This window comes from Lingula anatina, chromosome 10, assembly GCF_051362555.1.
Source record: "Lingula anatina isolate TDL-2025a chromosome 10, LinAna3.0, whole genome shotgun sequence".
In the NCBI taxonomy this organism is placed as follows: Eukaryota; Metazoa; Brachiopoda; class Lingulata; order Lingulida; family Lingulidae; genus Lingula; species Lingula anatina.
This window is the reverse complement of record NC_141776.1, coordinates 4,515,465-4,531,876: the sequence shown is the minus strand read 5'-3', so window position 1 is coordinate 4,531,876 and position 16,412 is coordinate 4,515,465. Positions and strand designations below refer to the sequence as shown.

Sequence of the window (16,412 nt, the reverse complement as noted above, 5' to 3'; positions counted from 1 at the left end):
TTTAGTAGCTGAAAAGTGGGAGGCAATACAATTTTACAGCAGTTATAGTGGTCATATATTTTTAATCAACCATAAAAAAATTTGGTTGCTTTAAACACTTGTGTTTCGCATTGTGCGCGTGATGCTTAAAGGCGTGCGCTAGCATTAGAGATGGTAGATATTAACAAACTGAATTAGATATTTAGGTAAAACTACATTTATGCCTAAACATTTGAGGATTCTCTGTGAATAATTCCTAGTACTGATTTCAATTAAGTTTACATATGATTTGTGAAAGATGGTATTTGTGAAATAAAGTATTCTCACCCATAAGGGTGGACGATTTTTCAGCCAAGTAGTAAAATATAATAGGATGCCGCAAATGTATTAACATCGAGCTATTGAGAAATAGAGCTTAAATAACTGAAAAAAAAATCAAATGTGGTTGATATTGTCATCACGTAGAATTCAATGCAGTCCTGAGCTTCAACATGGACATACCAGACATGGCTGCTTGTTCACAAAGTTTCTATGGAATCAGAGAACCAATTAAGTAGAACATGAAAAAGGATCGATGCGTCGAGTAGAGACCCCCGACAAAATTTTCCTCGGGGTTTTTATTTTTATATCATTATCATTATCGATTGATTGTTTAACGTCTAAAGTTAAGTTAAAGCTATGAGAAGAATTTAGGAAGTAACGCAGCCAAATATAGTGGCTATTTCTTTGTTCACTATACAGAATACATGAATAACAACTTAGGCTTAGACTACAACTGCATGTGCGAGTATGTTCCAGCTATTAAAGATGTATGAATAATTTGAGAAGTATTACGCACGAGTCAGCAATGGAGGCTGTCCTAGTAAACTGTAGTTGATACATCATTTAAAATGATGAAACATTTTGGGGCCCTGAGCCTACTGTACATGCCCCCCCCCTCCTCCGATGGGTTGTTATGGCAGTCTCCATAAAATTATAAGGGTTGTAAGCCCTTAATCTATGTATCTCATCAAACCGATTTATATTTTTGTCAGATGATGAATGTAATATATCTAATAACATATATATATACATGTAATGTAGAATAATGGGCTACAGGCATTGATATAGCCCGTGCTGTCTTAGAATAACAGTTAACAGAACGTATGGTTCTCAATATGTTTTCACTTTCGTATTTATTATATGTAGCCTACCGGCAGATGTATAATGCAAAGATCTCAATCTATATGTACAGTACTGGGTACAGAGATTCGAGATAAGTCATGCATTTACCGGTAAAAAAAAATGTTGAAATTTATTGATTATTTATCAATGATGTTCTGTTGAAATATCACACATGTAGCAATTATATTTTCTTGATAAAAAAATGAAAAGATATAAAAAGAAGGATATAAAAAGAATAAAAAAGCACTGACAAGCGTTACCCTGACATGATTTTTTTTCTTTAATTTATGGAAAAATAAAGAATCTTGACAGGTACAATATGCATTAGTCAACATTTCTTCTACCTTGTTTTAATTATTAGTAGGTGTAAATAAAACTTTTTGAGATATGCTTGTTATAATTATAATTATTACAACAGTTAATCGCAGAACTACGGCAAAAATTTGGTGAATACCACTACATTAACCTTTGGACCCATAGGCCAATACGTGTGGAAATACCTTTAAATTCTTCATTGTCGGCTTTGAAGCTTTATTGTGTTATATTCTGGAGAATAAAACTGGATTTGATTATTTTAAAAGGCGTGAACTTGGCAGACGTACAAAGGCGACAGTTGTCCCGGACTTACAAGGTGTCGTGGATGGCGTGGAGGCAAATCTGGCGGACCTGAAAAATAAGGATAAAATAGACGAATAAATGCAGAAAGGCGGAAAATACACTCCCACATCCGACTTTTATGAAGGAAAATTTTGACAGGATACTTTTTTAGAAATAAAGAATTTCAATATGCCCTTGGAGGTCATTTTGTTCTGTCTCTATAGTATGTCCATAATTATTACCAACAGTGGTCTTAACTTTGCTGCCCTCGCTTCTGATTGATTTTTATGTAAGTTTTACATACGTGCAAAAGTAAGTGAAAATTATTTTTACGTTAACACATGGCGGGGCACTGAGGGCAAAGGTCACGGCGGCAGCGACATCGTCCGGTTGAAGACTCTAGCGTTAAATGGTATTACATGAAAAAAAATAGGGTGCATTTAGATTCACACATCGTAAGAGCTGGGTCAGTCCACTTCTGTGGGGAATTTTTGCTAAAGTGTAATCAGTATAACCAGCTTTATCAGCACGCGATATCTAATTACTCCCCAGCTGCTCGAGGATGCGTATCAGACAATTAAGCCAAGAAAATCCCCAGCAGAGCTGGATCATTCCAGTTAGTTCGATGTGTGGACCTAAATGCTGTCATAGATCACTTAATAATTAATCATGTTAGCTGATACAGAAGTGCGTATTCGTTTATTAGAACCATGTAAGTATTGAAACACTTTTCCATGGAAATATTATTTCATCTAATACAAAAATGTTTAAATGTACTAACATTCCATTTCAAGTTATATGAATCTACTTTTAAAATAACATCAGTTTATTAAAACTACCCTCCATACCTCAAATAACCTGTAAAGACTTGACTTGACGTATAGGCTGAGTAGATAAAATAAAGCTTTTGGTTTATACACGTATAAGAGGTAAATGTAACGTATCACAGACCTAGTATAAACTGGCCACAGACTACAACAGGTCCAAAACAGTTGAAGATTAAGCCGCAAGCAATTATTGTAGCTTACATTTTCCGGGCAAAAGAAGCTGTCATCAAGCACTCCCCTTGCAAGCGGTGTGTCGACCAAGGCAGGGCTCAGGACCTAGTGATAAAGCATGATGCATGTATTCTAATAACAGAATGATTATACTGGTCTACATTGAGGTAATCTTTAGTACTTCATTTAGGCTGGTTTGTGCTTGTCTAATTCTATTTATTTATTTATTTATTTATTTATTTATTTATTTATTTATTATTTTCATTATCATTTCATTATTTTTATCCTTATTTCATTATTATTTGTTAATCTGCATTAAAAAAGTATATAATGCTTCAGAGATTAATCATATTATATAACCGCCAATCTATGGCCGGGTAATATATATATATATATACGACCCTTGCTATTCAAATTTCAGTAGCACTCTGCTTTGTACTTGCTTATTTATCTACTATTGAATAAAAGAATTCTAGTCTGAATTGTTACCGCAGCTAATAATTATACTCTCTCTCTCTTTCTCTCTCTCTCATACCGTTGTCCGTATTTTTGTTTTCTGCTGTCTCAGCTCGTGCCGTAGACCCTCTATGAAAGCATGCAGCGCTTGCTTTGTAAGGGTATACATGTGGCACGTGGTACCTTCGTGGACAGTGTTTCCACATACACTGCAATGGAATGAAATACATAATACATTATATATGCACTCGTCAGCAAGGATAACGACATATTATTATAATCACAATAGTATACAATGACCGAGCAAACAAATAACGTTATTAAAACGTTACCATAAAGTTAATATAACAAAAAATGTTATAAAGCGTTTTCTGTGTGCTACCTTCTTCGACACACGACGACTGAAATTATAAAGCCCCTTTTACACCTGTTTTGCTACTGCTTGGAGGTGGGTTTGTCCAAACTTTCCATTTTGTCATCAATGAGCCAAATTAAAATTCCTTCTTGATCAACCTTGGTATCATAGCTAGTGGCTTTGATGGTTTCATCGTGTTTGAGGTGCAATCTTTTAGAGTTTTAACCAACTAATTGCTGGCCTGATCAGCCCATCTATTAGTAAAAAAAAAAAAAAATATATATATATATATATATAGAGAGAGAGAGAGAGAGAGAGAGAGAGAGAGAGAGTTTGAAACTGGTGTATACCTTACCTGCCGATGTTGATAATGTGCCCGTCATCCATGTTCCTTTCTTGTATGGACTGAATGGTCATCTGGGAAACGGTGATGGCAGCGAAAACATTCAACTGAAAAAAGGCATCAAACCTATTTGCGTCGATCAGTCGTCTCCGATTCACTTGAAGATATTAAATTCAAGAAACGAGAAAAAAATGAGGCGCTTCCAATTTGCTAGGATTGGCCATCCATCGCGCCACCCACATGATTTTACATTTTGGCTATACTATGATACCATCAATGAGTACAATAATTAATCTCATTCCAAATTATTAATATCCTAGTCAGACTGACGACTCACATCGGTTGACAAACACCTTTTAAGGAATAAACGCCCTGTTAACTTTCGGTATGCAAAGATATACAATGACTGGACGGAGGCATTTAATGTGCTTTGGTTAACAGTACAAAAATATTTTAAAAAGAAGCTGTAAAAAACAGAACAAAATAAGCACAAACTCAAGTAGATAATTGGAACTCAACAAACAGATATGAGCAGAATAATTTTTTTTGAAACTAGAATGTCTATTTTCACCTGGGTACTGGATCTAATAGAAATACGACCAACAGTATGCTGAAAACATATCAGTTGAGTTCTCTTACGTCAAACATTGTCTTGGTATCAGATAAAGAGCCTGTCTTGCAATCCTGACAGAAGTTAACACCAGCGTTGTTAACACAAACATCGACACCGCCCAACTGTTCCTTGATTTTTTGAAACATGGACTCGATCTCTTCCGTTTTGGTAAGATCGCACTTCATTGGAATCAAACGACCCTTTTCCTCCTCAAGTCCCGCGGCTGCTTTCTGGAATACAGATACCTGTATTTAAGCATCTTTTCACCCAAGGACAAAAAAGTAGGCCCTATCAGTCATTCAATTCGATATCCGATATCCAATTCAGTTTGCTTATCTATATTATTATCGTCATATATTATTATTATTATTATTATTATTATTATTATTATTATTATTATTGGAAATCCATACTTGCATATCTTCCACGTGTCTGGCACAACCAATCACAACCATACCATTCTTAACCAGAGCTCGAGCAATGGCTTCTCCTATCCCTTTCGATGCTCCTGTTACCAAGGCAACACGTCCTGCCCAACGATCCATTTCTGAAACAAATTCATGCTAAAAGCAAATTTTTACTGTTAAAAAATCCGTAGACTCTTTGGAGCGGGACATGGTAACAAAACGGAAAGGGGGGGGGTGGGGGTGGCTCATATACCTTCTGATAGCATGGGCATCTAAAATCGTATATATACGCAAAATAATTTAAAACACACTACTATCGGACCCTGTTGTCTGAGAGGGCATTCCCAGAGATTTAGATCGATCTTACCAGATCGACCTAACTTCCTGGGGGTTCACGCTAAATTGCAGTCAGCCGACCGCGCACGGCAGTTAATTACCCCCTTACAGCTTGTAGTAGGCGGGACGGACATTTATGCCGGTGTAGCGTGCCGTAGAATCCGGCCGGATTATCTGACAGTAATCTAGTGAGACTCCCCACTGGATAGATCGATCTAAAATCTATGGGAATGCGCCCTAACAGTACTCACGCCTATCCACGTATGTCTCACAGCTGGTGAGTCTTTTTTTCTCTACCACCTGCTTCAAGTGCCATCTTTGTTTTACACCGAAATAAGCAGTGTTTCACCTACTGTCAACGTGATAACCGCCAAAAAACGAGGACGACCGGTCAATAGGGAGGTTTCGCTATCCCAACCCGAGAACTAGCCCGCTGAGAACAATTCTCGTTCCGGATCTCGGGGCCTACATGGCCATACAAGGTTTCGCATTCCCGACCAGAGAAATCTGGCAGAATTATACAGATTAATGCAAATTTCTTGTCACGCGCCACCTACTATTTAAAAAGAATAGCAAAAACCCTAGGCTGTGCTGCTTTTGAGTGGTATATTTTTTTGTCTTTATCTATTTTTGCTAATAGGGATGAATAGGAAAATGCTAAAAGCCTACCCTAATTTGCCATTCCTTCAATGGCCCGTTTTCTAATCACTTCCTCATTTTACAAGTTCACGGTCTTTGTCTTTACTGAGTCCCAAAAATTGGACATCAGGGAGGATTCGCCCGAGAACTAGCCCGCCGAGAACAATTCTCGTTCCCGATCAGCCTTCCGACATCCAGCGCCTGCTTCTAGGAATCCGTCAACGAGAACGCAAAAACAAGCGCAAAAAGTGATGACGTTTTACGAAATTATCGAAATTATCGGCACGCTGGTTTTCGGGCGGGATAGCGAAACATCCCTATTATTAAGCGAAGAAGCCGCTCTACAATTCATTTGCCTCTTACCGTTTGTCGTCAACGTAAATGGCAGAGTTACTCTGATATAACAGAGAGGTGGATTTCCAGTGTCCTCACCAACTAAAGTTTGACCCCATTCGATACCAAACTACAACTTGACCTGAAACTGACTCTATACACATCTACATGTATCAGTTAAGGAGTGAATTGACCTCATTTTTCAGGCCAATCATTACAAACTGGGCAATATGTAGACGCTTGGATAGTCTTACAATTCACTGGCTACCTGTTACAGAAATGATTTGATTTTCGGGGTATACATTAATACAACAGAGGGTGATGGGAAATCCTACTGGGTCCAATTTCATCAACTCTGGATAGCACTATCCACTGGATAAAAATCACCTGAGGGTAAAAGCCAGTTTGCACCACCAAATGATAATATCAGAGGCACAAAGAAGTACTTATAGTGTATAGAAAACGTTACTTTATCCAAAGGACAACTTCCAAGAGAATACTAATTTCATCTAATTGATAGTGTTATCCAAAGGAAATCGTTACCGTGCAGGCCTGTAGCCAGCAAATTCAAAAGGGGGGTTGCTTATCTGAAAAAGTGGACCTTTTCCAATGACACTTATGTGTACCTAGATAAAATTTTACCCAAAATGGACCTTTTCCTGACAAAAGGGGTGGTTCTTTCGAACCCCCCGCACCCCCCTGGCTACTGGCCTGCCATGTGTTGATGATACTGGTGGCATTCAATGTAATATCCTCCGGGTAACAGGGAGGATCATTACCAAAAAGAATTTTAATGTACATCACAATAATTGAACTGAAATTAAGTCTTAATTACCGGACCGACAATATATTTTTTGCACTTTGCAAAAAGCCTTTTTTGTGCACCGGGGTTCATTCAGCTTTTATCATATGACAGCTAGCTAGGTCGACATCGATGCTGTCTCGTATTGTGAAAAAACGTACCGCGTAACGGCTTGTCGAGACCAGGGTCCTGTCAGAACTCGAAAACATTGCGTATTGCGAATAGCGATATCACATAGAGGCTACAATAAAGGGCCTATTATATGAGGCGAGTATGGGCGAGTTATGGAATCGAGACGCTTTCGAGTTACGGGGCCCAGTGATATTTGTAAACAAAACAAAAAAAGTTTGAAATGCTACAGGTGTGCGTGCCTGGGTTGAATGTGCTTGTTGATGTGCAATGGCAGTATTGAGGGGGAAGTAAGGGTAGTCCTGACCCCATCTTCGATTTCTGAAAAAGATAACACCAATAGTTTCCTCTTGAAATAACAACTTTTGACCAGTGGAATCATAGTTCGAAACAGTACTAAATGGAACCGATCGCTCTCTAAAACACCACCTTTTCAGGCCTTTTCAGCGGGCCCCGACCCCACACCCCCCTTTCAAATAATCCTGGATCCGTCCCTGGATGTGCCTCAATAGAGCCAGATTAACTCGCCAATAAATTTCAATTAATGATTGTTTCTGTTCATATGAGAAAAGAACTGCTGATCAGTGTGCAAACGGGTTTTTTATCTCACAAGAGAGAGAGAGAGAAAGAGACTACACAGATGTATGTTAAGCTTGTTCTTTTATTCTTACTAATAATGTGTTTACATTTCTTGAATTACAGATATCACTCACGTCTACTGAACATTATGGATGTTATGAATTTAAAATAGATCTTGAGCTTTAAATAAAGAATATAGGGCCTAGTATCATAAATCATAGTAACTATTATTGTTGATGTTTTTTTTTTTTTTTTTTTTTTTTTTTTTTTTTTTTTTTTTTTTTTTTTTTTTGAGATAGGGATTAAAGTTTCTGGGTGTTTGTCTTTACGGTGGAGTTCTAAAGTCTTGTTTATTACTTACTAATTGTGGCTGGCCTTGCTCTTGAATGTACATATAATGTATATATCACTTAAGTGCAGGTTTACTACTCTGCATCTTACAGGTGTAAGTCTTACCTTTTACTAATCACTGATTAATTTTAGTTTAATGGTCTGGAGTAATTCATAAAATCCCGGCTCCAGTATAGTTTTATAGTCCTTTACTATCCAGTATTTTCTCAAGAGACATTGCAGCAATATATAGTCCGGCACATATATGGGCTGTTTAGTGGCGCCATCTATTCTGATGTATAAATTTATTAAAGTAGTAAAAACGCATGATCACCAGCTCTCACATTTAATTAATATACATGAATAAAAGCATTTTGTGTTGTATGCAAGAGTATAACACACTTAGAACAAGACAATGTCCATTCAAAGGGGTGTGCAATAGAAAGACGTGCAAATCTGGCAGCACCAGTTGTCCCTGAATTAATAAGAGTCGTGTATCGCGTGGAGGCAAATATGGCGGACCTGAAAAAATAAAGTTGTTACAATGAAATAAACTGTTGCTCCATTGAAGCACATGATGAATGGGATTAAATATTATAGCTGATTCTATATCTGAGAGGACAATAGTAAGTTCAACATTTAATGATAAAGAATTCGATGTGTCCTTGGATATGAGCTCAGGCTACAGGGGTATTTATAACAAGATCATAGGAAGACTCAAGACAATAAATAACTATCATAGGCCTATGTGTTCATGCAAGACCCTTAGTCTGACTGTAACTTTAACTAGATGATATAAAGTATTGAAGACAAAAGTTTGTCATTTTTTCTTACGTTGACACATGGCGGGGCACTAAGGGCAAAGGTCACGGCAGCAGCGACATCGTCTGGTTGAAGGATCTAGCGTGGAATGATATTACGTGGAAAAATAGGGATCATTTAGATTTGCACATGGTACAAGCTTGGTCAGTCCAACTCTGAGGGGTATTCTCCCTAAATTGCAATCAGTGTAATCAGCTTTAGCAACACACGCTAGTTAATTAATCCCTAGCTTCTCGAGGAGGAGTGTAAACAAGCTGATTCCACGGATTGCACTTTAAGTGCATGTTTATACCCCGCAGAGCTGGATCGTCCTAGTTAGTTTGATATGTGAATAGATCAATTATTAATAATTTGTCATGTTAAATGAAACGGCAATGCGTGTAAAAACCATATGAAACAAATAAATGAAACAGTTTGTTTGGAAATCTTTATGTGCACTTTTTTTGGTTTATAAAAACTATCCTTCATACCTCAAATAATCTGAAAAGACTTGTAGTAAACCCTATTGGCTGATGGATTAAATCAAGATTTTGATTTATTTCAGAGGTAAAGAGACCTATCATAAACAGGCGTAACGAAACTGAGGGTCCGTTTAACATTCAGATCAAATGGTTAGGGTTAGCCCGACCTACGTGGGTTAAAATCTAAGGCGAGGCGCATTACTTGCAAAAATGGATGGGTATCGGACCCTCTATCGTGGGGGATTCTCAATCACGCTACATCGGGCACAGCCTAGTACAGGGCCAAAACGGTTGAATAATAAGCCCACAAGAATTTATTGTAGCTTACATTTTCCGGGCAAAAGAAGCTGTCATCAAGTACTCCTCTTGTCTTCGGTGTGTCGACCAATGAAGGAATGAGAACCTAGTGATAGAGCATGATATTTTAATATCGGAATGATAAAACTGGTCTACATTGAATTAACCTTTAGTACTTTACAGTCCAATCATATTATCTTACCGCTAATCGGTGGACGGGTAATACATATACGACCTTGCTACTCTACTTGTAATACTGTAAAATTTCATTAATTCTGGTCTGTACTTGTCTATTTTTTTGTGCTTATGTATCTATTATTGAATTAACGAATTATAGTCTGAACTGCCCCAGCAGCTAAATATTTTCAGCCCAAATATTACTCTCTCTCTCTCTCTCTCTCTCTCTCATACCGTTGTCCGTATTTTCGTTTTCTGTTGTCTCAGCTCGTGCCGTAGACCCTCTGTGAAAGCATTCAGGGCACACTTTGTAAGGGAATACATGTGACACAAGGCACCTTCATGGACAGTGTTTCCACATACACTGCAACAGAATGAAATATATGGAACAACATACATGTACTCTTCCACAAAGATTACATATCATTCCAGCCTCCATCACGATACTATTCAATGGCGACTACACAGCAACTATTCAATGGCGACTACACGTTATTATAACGTTACCATAATGTTTATATAACCAAAATAAAAGTTGTAAGACGTTCTGTGTTAGTTGGGTAGCTAATTTCTTCGACATAATACAGTAGTTTGAAAGTATAAAGCCCCTGTCACAGCTGTTGTAAAGTTAATTACTTACGCTTACGCTAAATACAATTAGTAATAAAAGGGAAATCAAATAGATGAAAAGTTAGAGTGCTATTGAGTGCAAATTAAGTTTCATCGAGAGTCAACAAGTGTAGAACATTTTTTTAGTGTCAGAAAAAAAGATGGAAAAGGTCAAAGTCAATAACATTAAATGTGATTGGTTAATTCATAACAGATTTTAATTTTGATCACTTTTATCACATGATAACTAAGTTTTGGACATGATTCAAAGTATGAGTAATGCAAATAGTATTTTTGATAAGTTGAAAACAAGGCTCTTAGACATTGCCTACTTAGGAAATGTTCTATGGTAGAGTCAACATGACAATGGAAAGTTTCTGAAAATCACGCCATAAACAATAAAAAGAACATAATTACACGCGTGATCGGTACGGAGATTTAGAGTATAAATATGGGTAAAATTGTAAGAAAAGTGAGTGGTGAATAAATGACTGAAGACTCCAGAACCTGGTCGTCGTTATAATACAGCTGGCTTGCTACCGCCTAGGTTTGTTTTACCCATTCTCTCCATTTTGTCATCAAGAGCCAAAATTCGTGGTTGGTCAAGCTCGGGTGTTATAGCTCAGGACTTTGATGGTTTCATCGTGTTTGGGATGTGATTTTTTAAAGTTTATATAACTTATTATATTGTTGATCTGATCATTTATCTTCTAGTAAATCATGATCATAAACATCTATACTACGGCTGACGCTTCAAACAATAGATAGCACTCTTCTATGTCATATATATACACCATGTATATATAGTGGACGACGAGCAGTTGAAACCAGTACATATTCTATTAAACCTGGCTGTGTATTACCTGCTAATGTTAATAATGTGCCCGTCATCCATGTTCCTTTCTTGTATGGACTGAATGGTCAGCTGGGATACGTTGATGCCAGCGAATACATTCAACTGAAAATAGGCTTTAGTTTTATTCGAGACGTCGGTCCTGTTTAAAATATATCAGTAAATGAAACGACAAGTCATGACCTTCATTACTTAAATCGCTGGTCATTTTTTCGTACTTGTTTTACGTTGAATTATAATATTATTTTAAAATCAGCTAACAATCAGCTAAGAAAAGCTTTGTTCATGCAGAGCATGGCTTGGCGCTAACTTAGCTATTTGCCTACGTATAAGCTATTACATGTACCCGAACTTGACGTTATGGTAACATACAGTTAGCGAAGAAATACAGGGATAGGGTGGATGCACTTATTGTAATTGATTAACAGAAATAATATATATTTGAACAAGACACTAGCATAAAGACTAACAATTCAAAACAAACGTAAGACGAACAAATATTTCCTCGGGACATAGATTCAGAATTTATCACAAAGGAAATCTGTTTTGACATTTTAGCATTTTGACACGAGTTCTGGCGCTTAAAGACAAAGGGGTGAAAGAAAACCCAAACCATATAAGAGTTGTCTTACATCATACATTGTCTTGGTATCAGATAAAGAGCCTGTCTTGCAATCCTGGAAGGTATGATCACCAGCGTTGTTAACGCAGACGTCGACACCGCCCAACTGTTCCTTGATTTTTTGAAACATGGACTCGATCTCTTCCGTTTTGGTAAGGTCGCACTTCATTGGAATCAAACGACCCTTTTCGCCCTTAAGTCCCGCAGCAGCTTTCTAGAATACAGATACATATTTTTTTTTCGTCTAAGGAGAAAAAATATCGATTCTAATATCATGTTTTTGACATCCTACGCAACTAAACGTCTATTTGTTGCAGGAAAAATGTTCGACCAGAATTATCAGACATGTAATCTATATTAAATTAAAAATCCCATGGAGACAGCAAATATGATATAAATAAAAGAGATGGATTAGGCACGAATAGTTTGGGGAGGGTGTAATTGTAATTGGCAGCTAGCTATATATGGTTCTAAATTCGTATATTTTAAAAATATAAAGGACATAAACATGCAAACAGTTCTTAGAAATTTCCCCTTGTATTCTTTATTAATTTTCCACGGATAATGTTTTCCACGGAGACATCCAATGTTTATTTTCTTAACTATATTATTATATAAAAAGACATACTTGCATATCTTCAACGTGTCTGGCACATCCAACCACCACCATACCATTCTTAACCAGAGCACGAGCAATGGCTTCTCCTATCCCTTTCGAAGCTCCTGTTACCAAGGCAACGCGTCCTGCCCAGCGATCCATTTCTGAAACAACTTAATATTAAGAACATTTAGGGTCATACAGCTGTCAAACGTGCAATAGCGATCTATCGCTGCGGAGAAAGGGCTTTCTCCGTATTGCTTGTAAAAAACAGGTATTTTACACACAGGCTTCCTCAGTTAACTTGTACAAGAGCCAGACTGTGATGAACAGCGAACCCCCCACGCTGAAAAGAACCCTGAGCGAATGTTTGACTCAGAGCGGACCTTTTCAAGGCAAGAAGGGCGGTTCGTTCAAACCCCCGGAACCCCCCCTGGCTATGTGGCTGTGCTCTTTTAACTAGGATATTTAAAATAGTACATAAAATCAAAGTATAGACACAAATCAGTTATAACACTGTACCATCCTGTAGTCAGACAGTATTCACGCGTATTCACGCGTGAGGTGCTTGTCCAAGTAGATCTCACAACAGGCAAGAGTCTTTTTTTTTCTCGACAACCACAACCCGAATCAACCACCATCTTTGTTTTGCCCCGAAATAAGCAGGGCTTCGCTTGCTGTCAACATGATAAGCACCGGTCGATATAAAGCGGAAAAAAATAGAATAGAATCTCACCTTTTTACAATCCTCTTACCTTGTAGCGTTTTCAGTAAACGTAAATGGCAGAATTACGCTGGTATAACAGAGGTATGGGTCTCCAATGTCCTCTAAAGCTTAGATTAACCCCGTCGATATCAACTACAAGGTGACCTGAAACCACCTTTATACAGATGTAACAGTTACTTTACGAGTGAATTCACCTCAGGCTTTGTAGACCAAGCATAACAACTGGGACATATCATTCTTAACCAGAGCACGTACAATGGCTCCTTCGATAATTTTGGTAACGCGCCCTGCCCAGCGATCCATATCTAAAGAAATCCCAGAGTATATGGGGGCAATAATTTCGTTGCGGTGTGGTTATTGTAATCATGATTAGTAAAATATATGTGTAAAACAGGTTTTTATATAGCAATTTCATTATTGGTATAACATGCGTATTTATATGAGTTAACATTTCACCCGTCAAAGGTGTGTGGTGATATCAGACCAATAGGATACAATATCCAGAAGCTATATTTGACTGCCATTTGGAAACCTGGATATATTGTGCATTACCGAAAACTAGGTGGTAATTTATAGTCTTATTATAAGTGGAGGCATGTGAATGTATTCTCGATTCCCACGGGTATGAGATGTGAAGTTTTGCACCACAGTTGAGGTCAAACAGGTTCCATTACATTATGTAACTGAACATGGCTATAGACTCGTGACTTGTCTGAAATTTCCCCAGGCAAAAGTGATTTATTCTACTCAGGAGATCGACTCTCTAAGCGTCAAACATTATTATGTATAATTTTGCACCACAATTCAGGTCAAACAGATTTCATCGCGTCCCTTAATTGAACATGTCTAGACACATTTTTTTCTCTGAAATTTCCCCAGGTAAAGTTCATTTATTCTCCTTAGTAGTTCTATCAGCATCAAAAACCATGAGGCAATTTCACACCATAATTCAGAGCAAATAAATACCATCACGTTGTTTATGTCTGCTCCATCTCAGTGTACCATTAACTTTCATAGCCTTATTCATAATAAGAAAGAAGACAACAAGGGATATTGATTGTTCGTGATTTGGCCAAACAAGGCCGCTTTTATTAGATAACCCCACTATCCTTATCATTTTAACAATAATAAAAATGCAACAAATTGTTGCTTGTATTAAATGTGTGGCCTTAGTGATAAAATTACATATCAAATATTCAATAAGACTCATCATCCTAAAATTATCATGTGACGAGTCAGCAAAAATTATTATTTACCAACAATATTGCACAACTTTTTTTTTGTGGGGTTGCAAAGAGGTGAAACTCAATGATAAGTAAACTGTAGGTATGAATGGTAACTTCGGTGATAAAAAAACGAATAGTTGATGAGGAAAAGAGGGTTGAATTTAGAACTAAGCTGGTTTATAATGATGTGCATATCAGACTGAGCAAGATACTCTACCTTGCTATGGTATCTACCCTGAACAGTGGAACGTCTGACTAGGAATATAGTGATAGAAGTGGGAAACTAAAAGTAGGTAACTGAATCGGCATAGCAGCTGCCCATGTCATGTGATATCCAATAAATTTCAGGGCATTGCGTCCGCTTATATCATCAGGTGACTGGAGATTCTATACGCAAAAACCCTTAATTTCTATGTACAGTCGCCGTGACCGCTGTCGGTGCAAACAAGAAACTCCTGGATAAAGACCGTTTTGTCAACGACAACTGCTAAATCGCTAGAGGAAATAATACTTACCGAATAAATGTAACAGTTGGCAATTGTAATGATGATCCTTGCTTGAAGTTGTGCAGAATCTACCACTGTCGTAAGATGTAAACGTGCTGTACGCTTCAACAGATCGAGTGAACTGCTGGAAAGTTCTAATAGAAGTAAAAGCCGGTGAATTTTTTTGAACTGAAGTTTTCAGTTGAAGATTTGAGATAACTTGTAACTTAATCGTATCGTGTGCGTCAACAGAATTAATCAAGCAGAATGGAGTCAGGCAGTGATGCCCCATGGTATAAGTAGCAACATGTGCCTTAATGGAGACCACCTCCTCTGGGGAACAATTGAGCATGTGCAGAATGCGCATGCGCGTAAATAAGCACTGGCGATTGTTGTCGCCATAACATTTCTTTGACTACGCCACACTTTTCTTTAATTGAACAGGTCTGGACTCCTTTCTTCTCTGAAATTTCCCCGGTAAAATGTTTCATTCTACTTCGTAGATCGACTCACTAATCGTCAAAAATCATGATGCATAATTTTGCACCAGAAATCAGGTCAAACAAATTCCATAACGTTCTTTTATTGGACATGTCTAGACAATTGTCTTGTCTGAAATGTCCCCAGGTAATTTTTTTATTGTACGTAGCTTCTATGCGTTAAAAACCACCAAACATGTACTCTGGGGGCAGGGCCACAAATTATGATGAATTATTTCCTTGAAGCAAAGTGACGAATTGTAGGATCGTTGCCATTGTGGGAAATGTCAAATAATGGTAGCTACATTTCAATAAAACTTCCACAATCATGAGAGAACGACATGAACCTGATCATGTGCATCGGAATAATTCTTTAATGTTTTTTTTAATCGTTTCATCGTTGTCATCCAAAGAAAAAGTAATTTTTGTTTATATATATATATATATATATATATCACATTTTAAGCATCTCTTCTTTACGAATTCTCGCATCCCCAAGAAATGCACTGCATGAAGTCACGTTTGGCCCACTGCGCATGCGTGCACTTTTAATGAGTTGCTAGATTGCCATAGGAAAACGAATGGGTTCGCCATTCGTGGGTAATTCGTGATAATTGACAAACTAACGGCCTGATGCCGATAGACAGCAACGCTGTGCTATGCTTCAAGCAACCCCTGACCAAATAACGCTAGGGTTGTTAAAAAAGTATGTTGTACACACGTGCTAAGAAGTTTGCCGTGTACTGCCTAGCTTCCCTCTGCAAAACGCACATATTTTCAGAAATAGTGATTTTAGACGGTAGATTCAGTCAGAAACAAAGGCAAAATAATTCATTGCCGATAGCACCAGCAGATAGCAGCACCATACAGCGTCTGATTAAAAACTCTCAAGGCAATTGAAGAACTCTTACCACTGTACAATGGAGTCCAAAAAAAAAAAAAAACACTTAGCACAATTGTGAAACTGCCCAGTGCAAGGCCAAGAATTCAATCAGT

At 37.6% G+C, this 16,412-nt stretch overlaps 2 protein-coding genes across 8 annotated transcripts; both read right to left on the bottom strand.

Annotated features, from left to right (window-relative positions):
• Window positions 1-1,399: 1,399 nt before the first annotated feature.
• Window positions 1,400-6,378, bottom strand: LOC147759426 (dehydrogenase/reductase SDR family member 11-like). Of its 5 annotated transcripts, none has more exons than XM_086997852.1 (8): window positions 6,251-6,378; window positions 4,919-5,052; window positions 4,532-4,735; window positions 3,905-3,999; window positions 3,274-3,403; window positions 2,769-2,843; window positions 2,074-2,139; window positions 1,400-1,809 (listed from the first exon to the last, which is right to left on the bottom strand). In XM_086997852.1, the coding sequence occupies exons 2-8, from the start codon at window positions 5,048-5,050 to the stop codon at window positions 1,768-1,770; spliced, it is 744 nt and encodes a 247-aa protein (XP_086853978.1). In that variant the 5' UTR covers window positions 5,051-5,052; window positions 6,251-6,378; the 3' UTR covers window positions 1,400-1,767. The 5 variants fall into 5 exon arrangements, with proteins under 5 accessions (XP_086853978.1, XP_086853980.1, XP_086853979.1 ...); XM_086997854.1 differs by having other exon boundaries at window positions 4,919-5,068; window positions 6,251-6,367; XM_086997853.1 differs by lacking the exon at window positions 6,251-6,378 and adding an exon at window positions 5,918-6,210.
• Window positions 6,379-7,794: 1,416 nt separating this feature from the next.
• On the bottom strand, window positions 7,795-13,458 carry LOC106155949 (dehydrogenase/reductase SDR family member 11). 3 transcript variants are annotated; one of them, XM_013530994.2, is made up of 8 exons: window positions 13,236-13,458; window positions 12,530-12,672; window positions 11,912-12,115; window positions 11,290-11,384; window positions 10,052-10,181; window positions 9,672-9,746; window positions 8,895-8,960; window positions 7,795-8,582 (listed from the first exon to the last, which is right to left on the bottom strand). In XM_013530994.2, the coding sequence occupies exons 2-8, from the start codon at window positions 12,659-12,661 to the stop codon at window positions 8,541-8,543; spliced, it is 744 nt and encodes a 247-aa protein (XP_013386448.2). In that variant the 5' UTR covers window positions 12,662-12,672; window positions 13,236-13,458; the 3' UTR covers window positions 7,795-8,540. The 3 variants fall into 3 exon arrangements, with proteins under 3 accessions (XP_013386448.2, XP_013386446.2, XP_013386447.2); XM_013530992.2 differs by having other exon boundaries at window positions 13,255-13,457; XM_013530993.2 differs by having other exon boundaries at window positions 12,530-12,663; window positions 13,255-13,457.
• Between the last annotated feature and the right edge of the window lie 2,954 nt (window positions 13,459-16,412).

Coding starts and splice junctions, on each gene's coding strand:
- LOC147759426 (XM_086997852.1), bottom strand. CDS start 5,050: ATGGATCGTTGGGCAGGACGTGTTGCCTTGGTAACAGGAGCATCGAAA. Junction 4,736..4,918: donor GACACGTGGAAGATATGCAA/GTATGGATTTCC, acceptor TCTGTATTCCAG/AAAGCAGCCGCGGGACTTGA. Junction 2,844..3,273: donor AAACAAAAATACGGACAACG/GTATGAGAGAGA, acceptor CTTTATCACTAG/GTCCTGAGCCCTGCCTTGGT.
- LOC106155949 (XM_013530994.2), bottom strand. CDS start 12,661: ATGGATCGCTGGGCAGGACGCGTTGCCTTGGTAACAGGAGCTTCGAAA. Junction 10,182..11,289: donor CACATTATTAACATTAGCAG/GTAATACACAGC, acceptor ATTCTGTTGCAG/TGTATGTGGAAACACTGTCC. Junction 8,961..9,671: donor GCTTCTTTTGCCCGGAAAAT/GTAAGCTACAAT, acceptor ATTCCACGCTAG/ATCCTTCAACCAGACGATGT.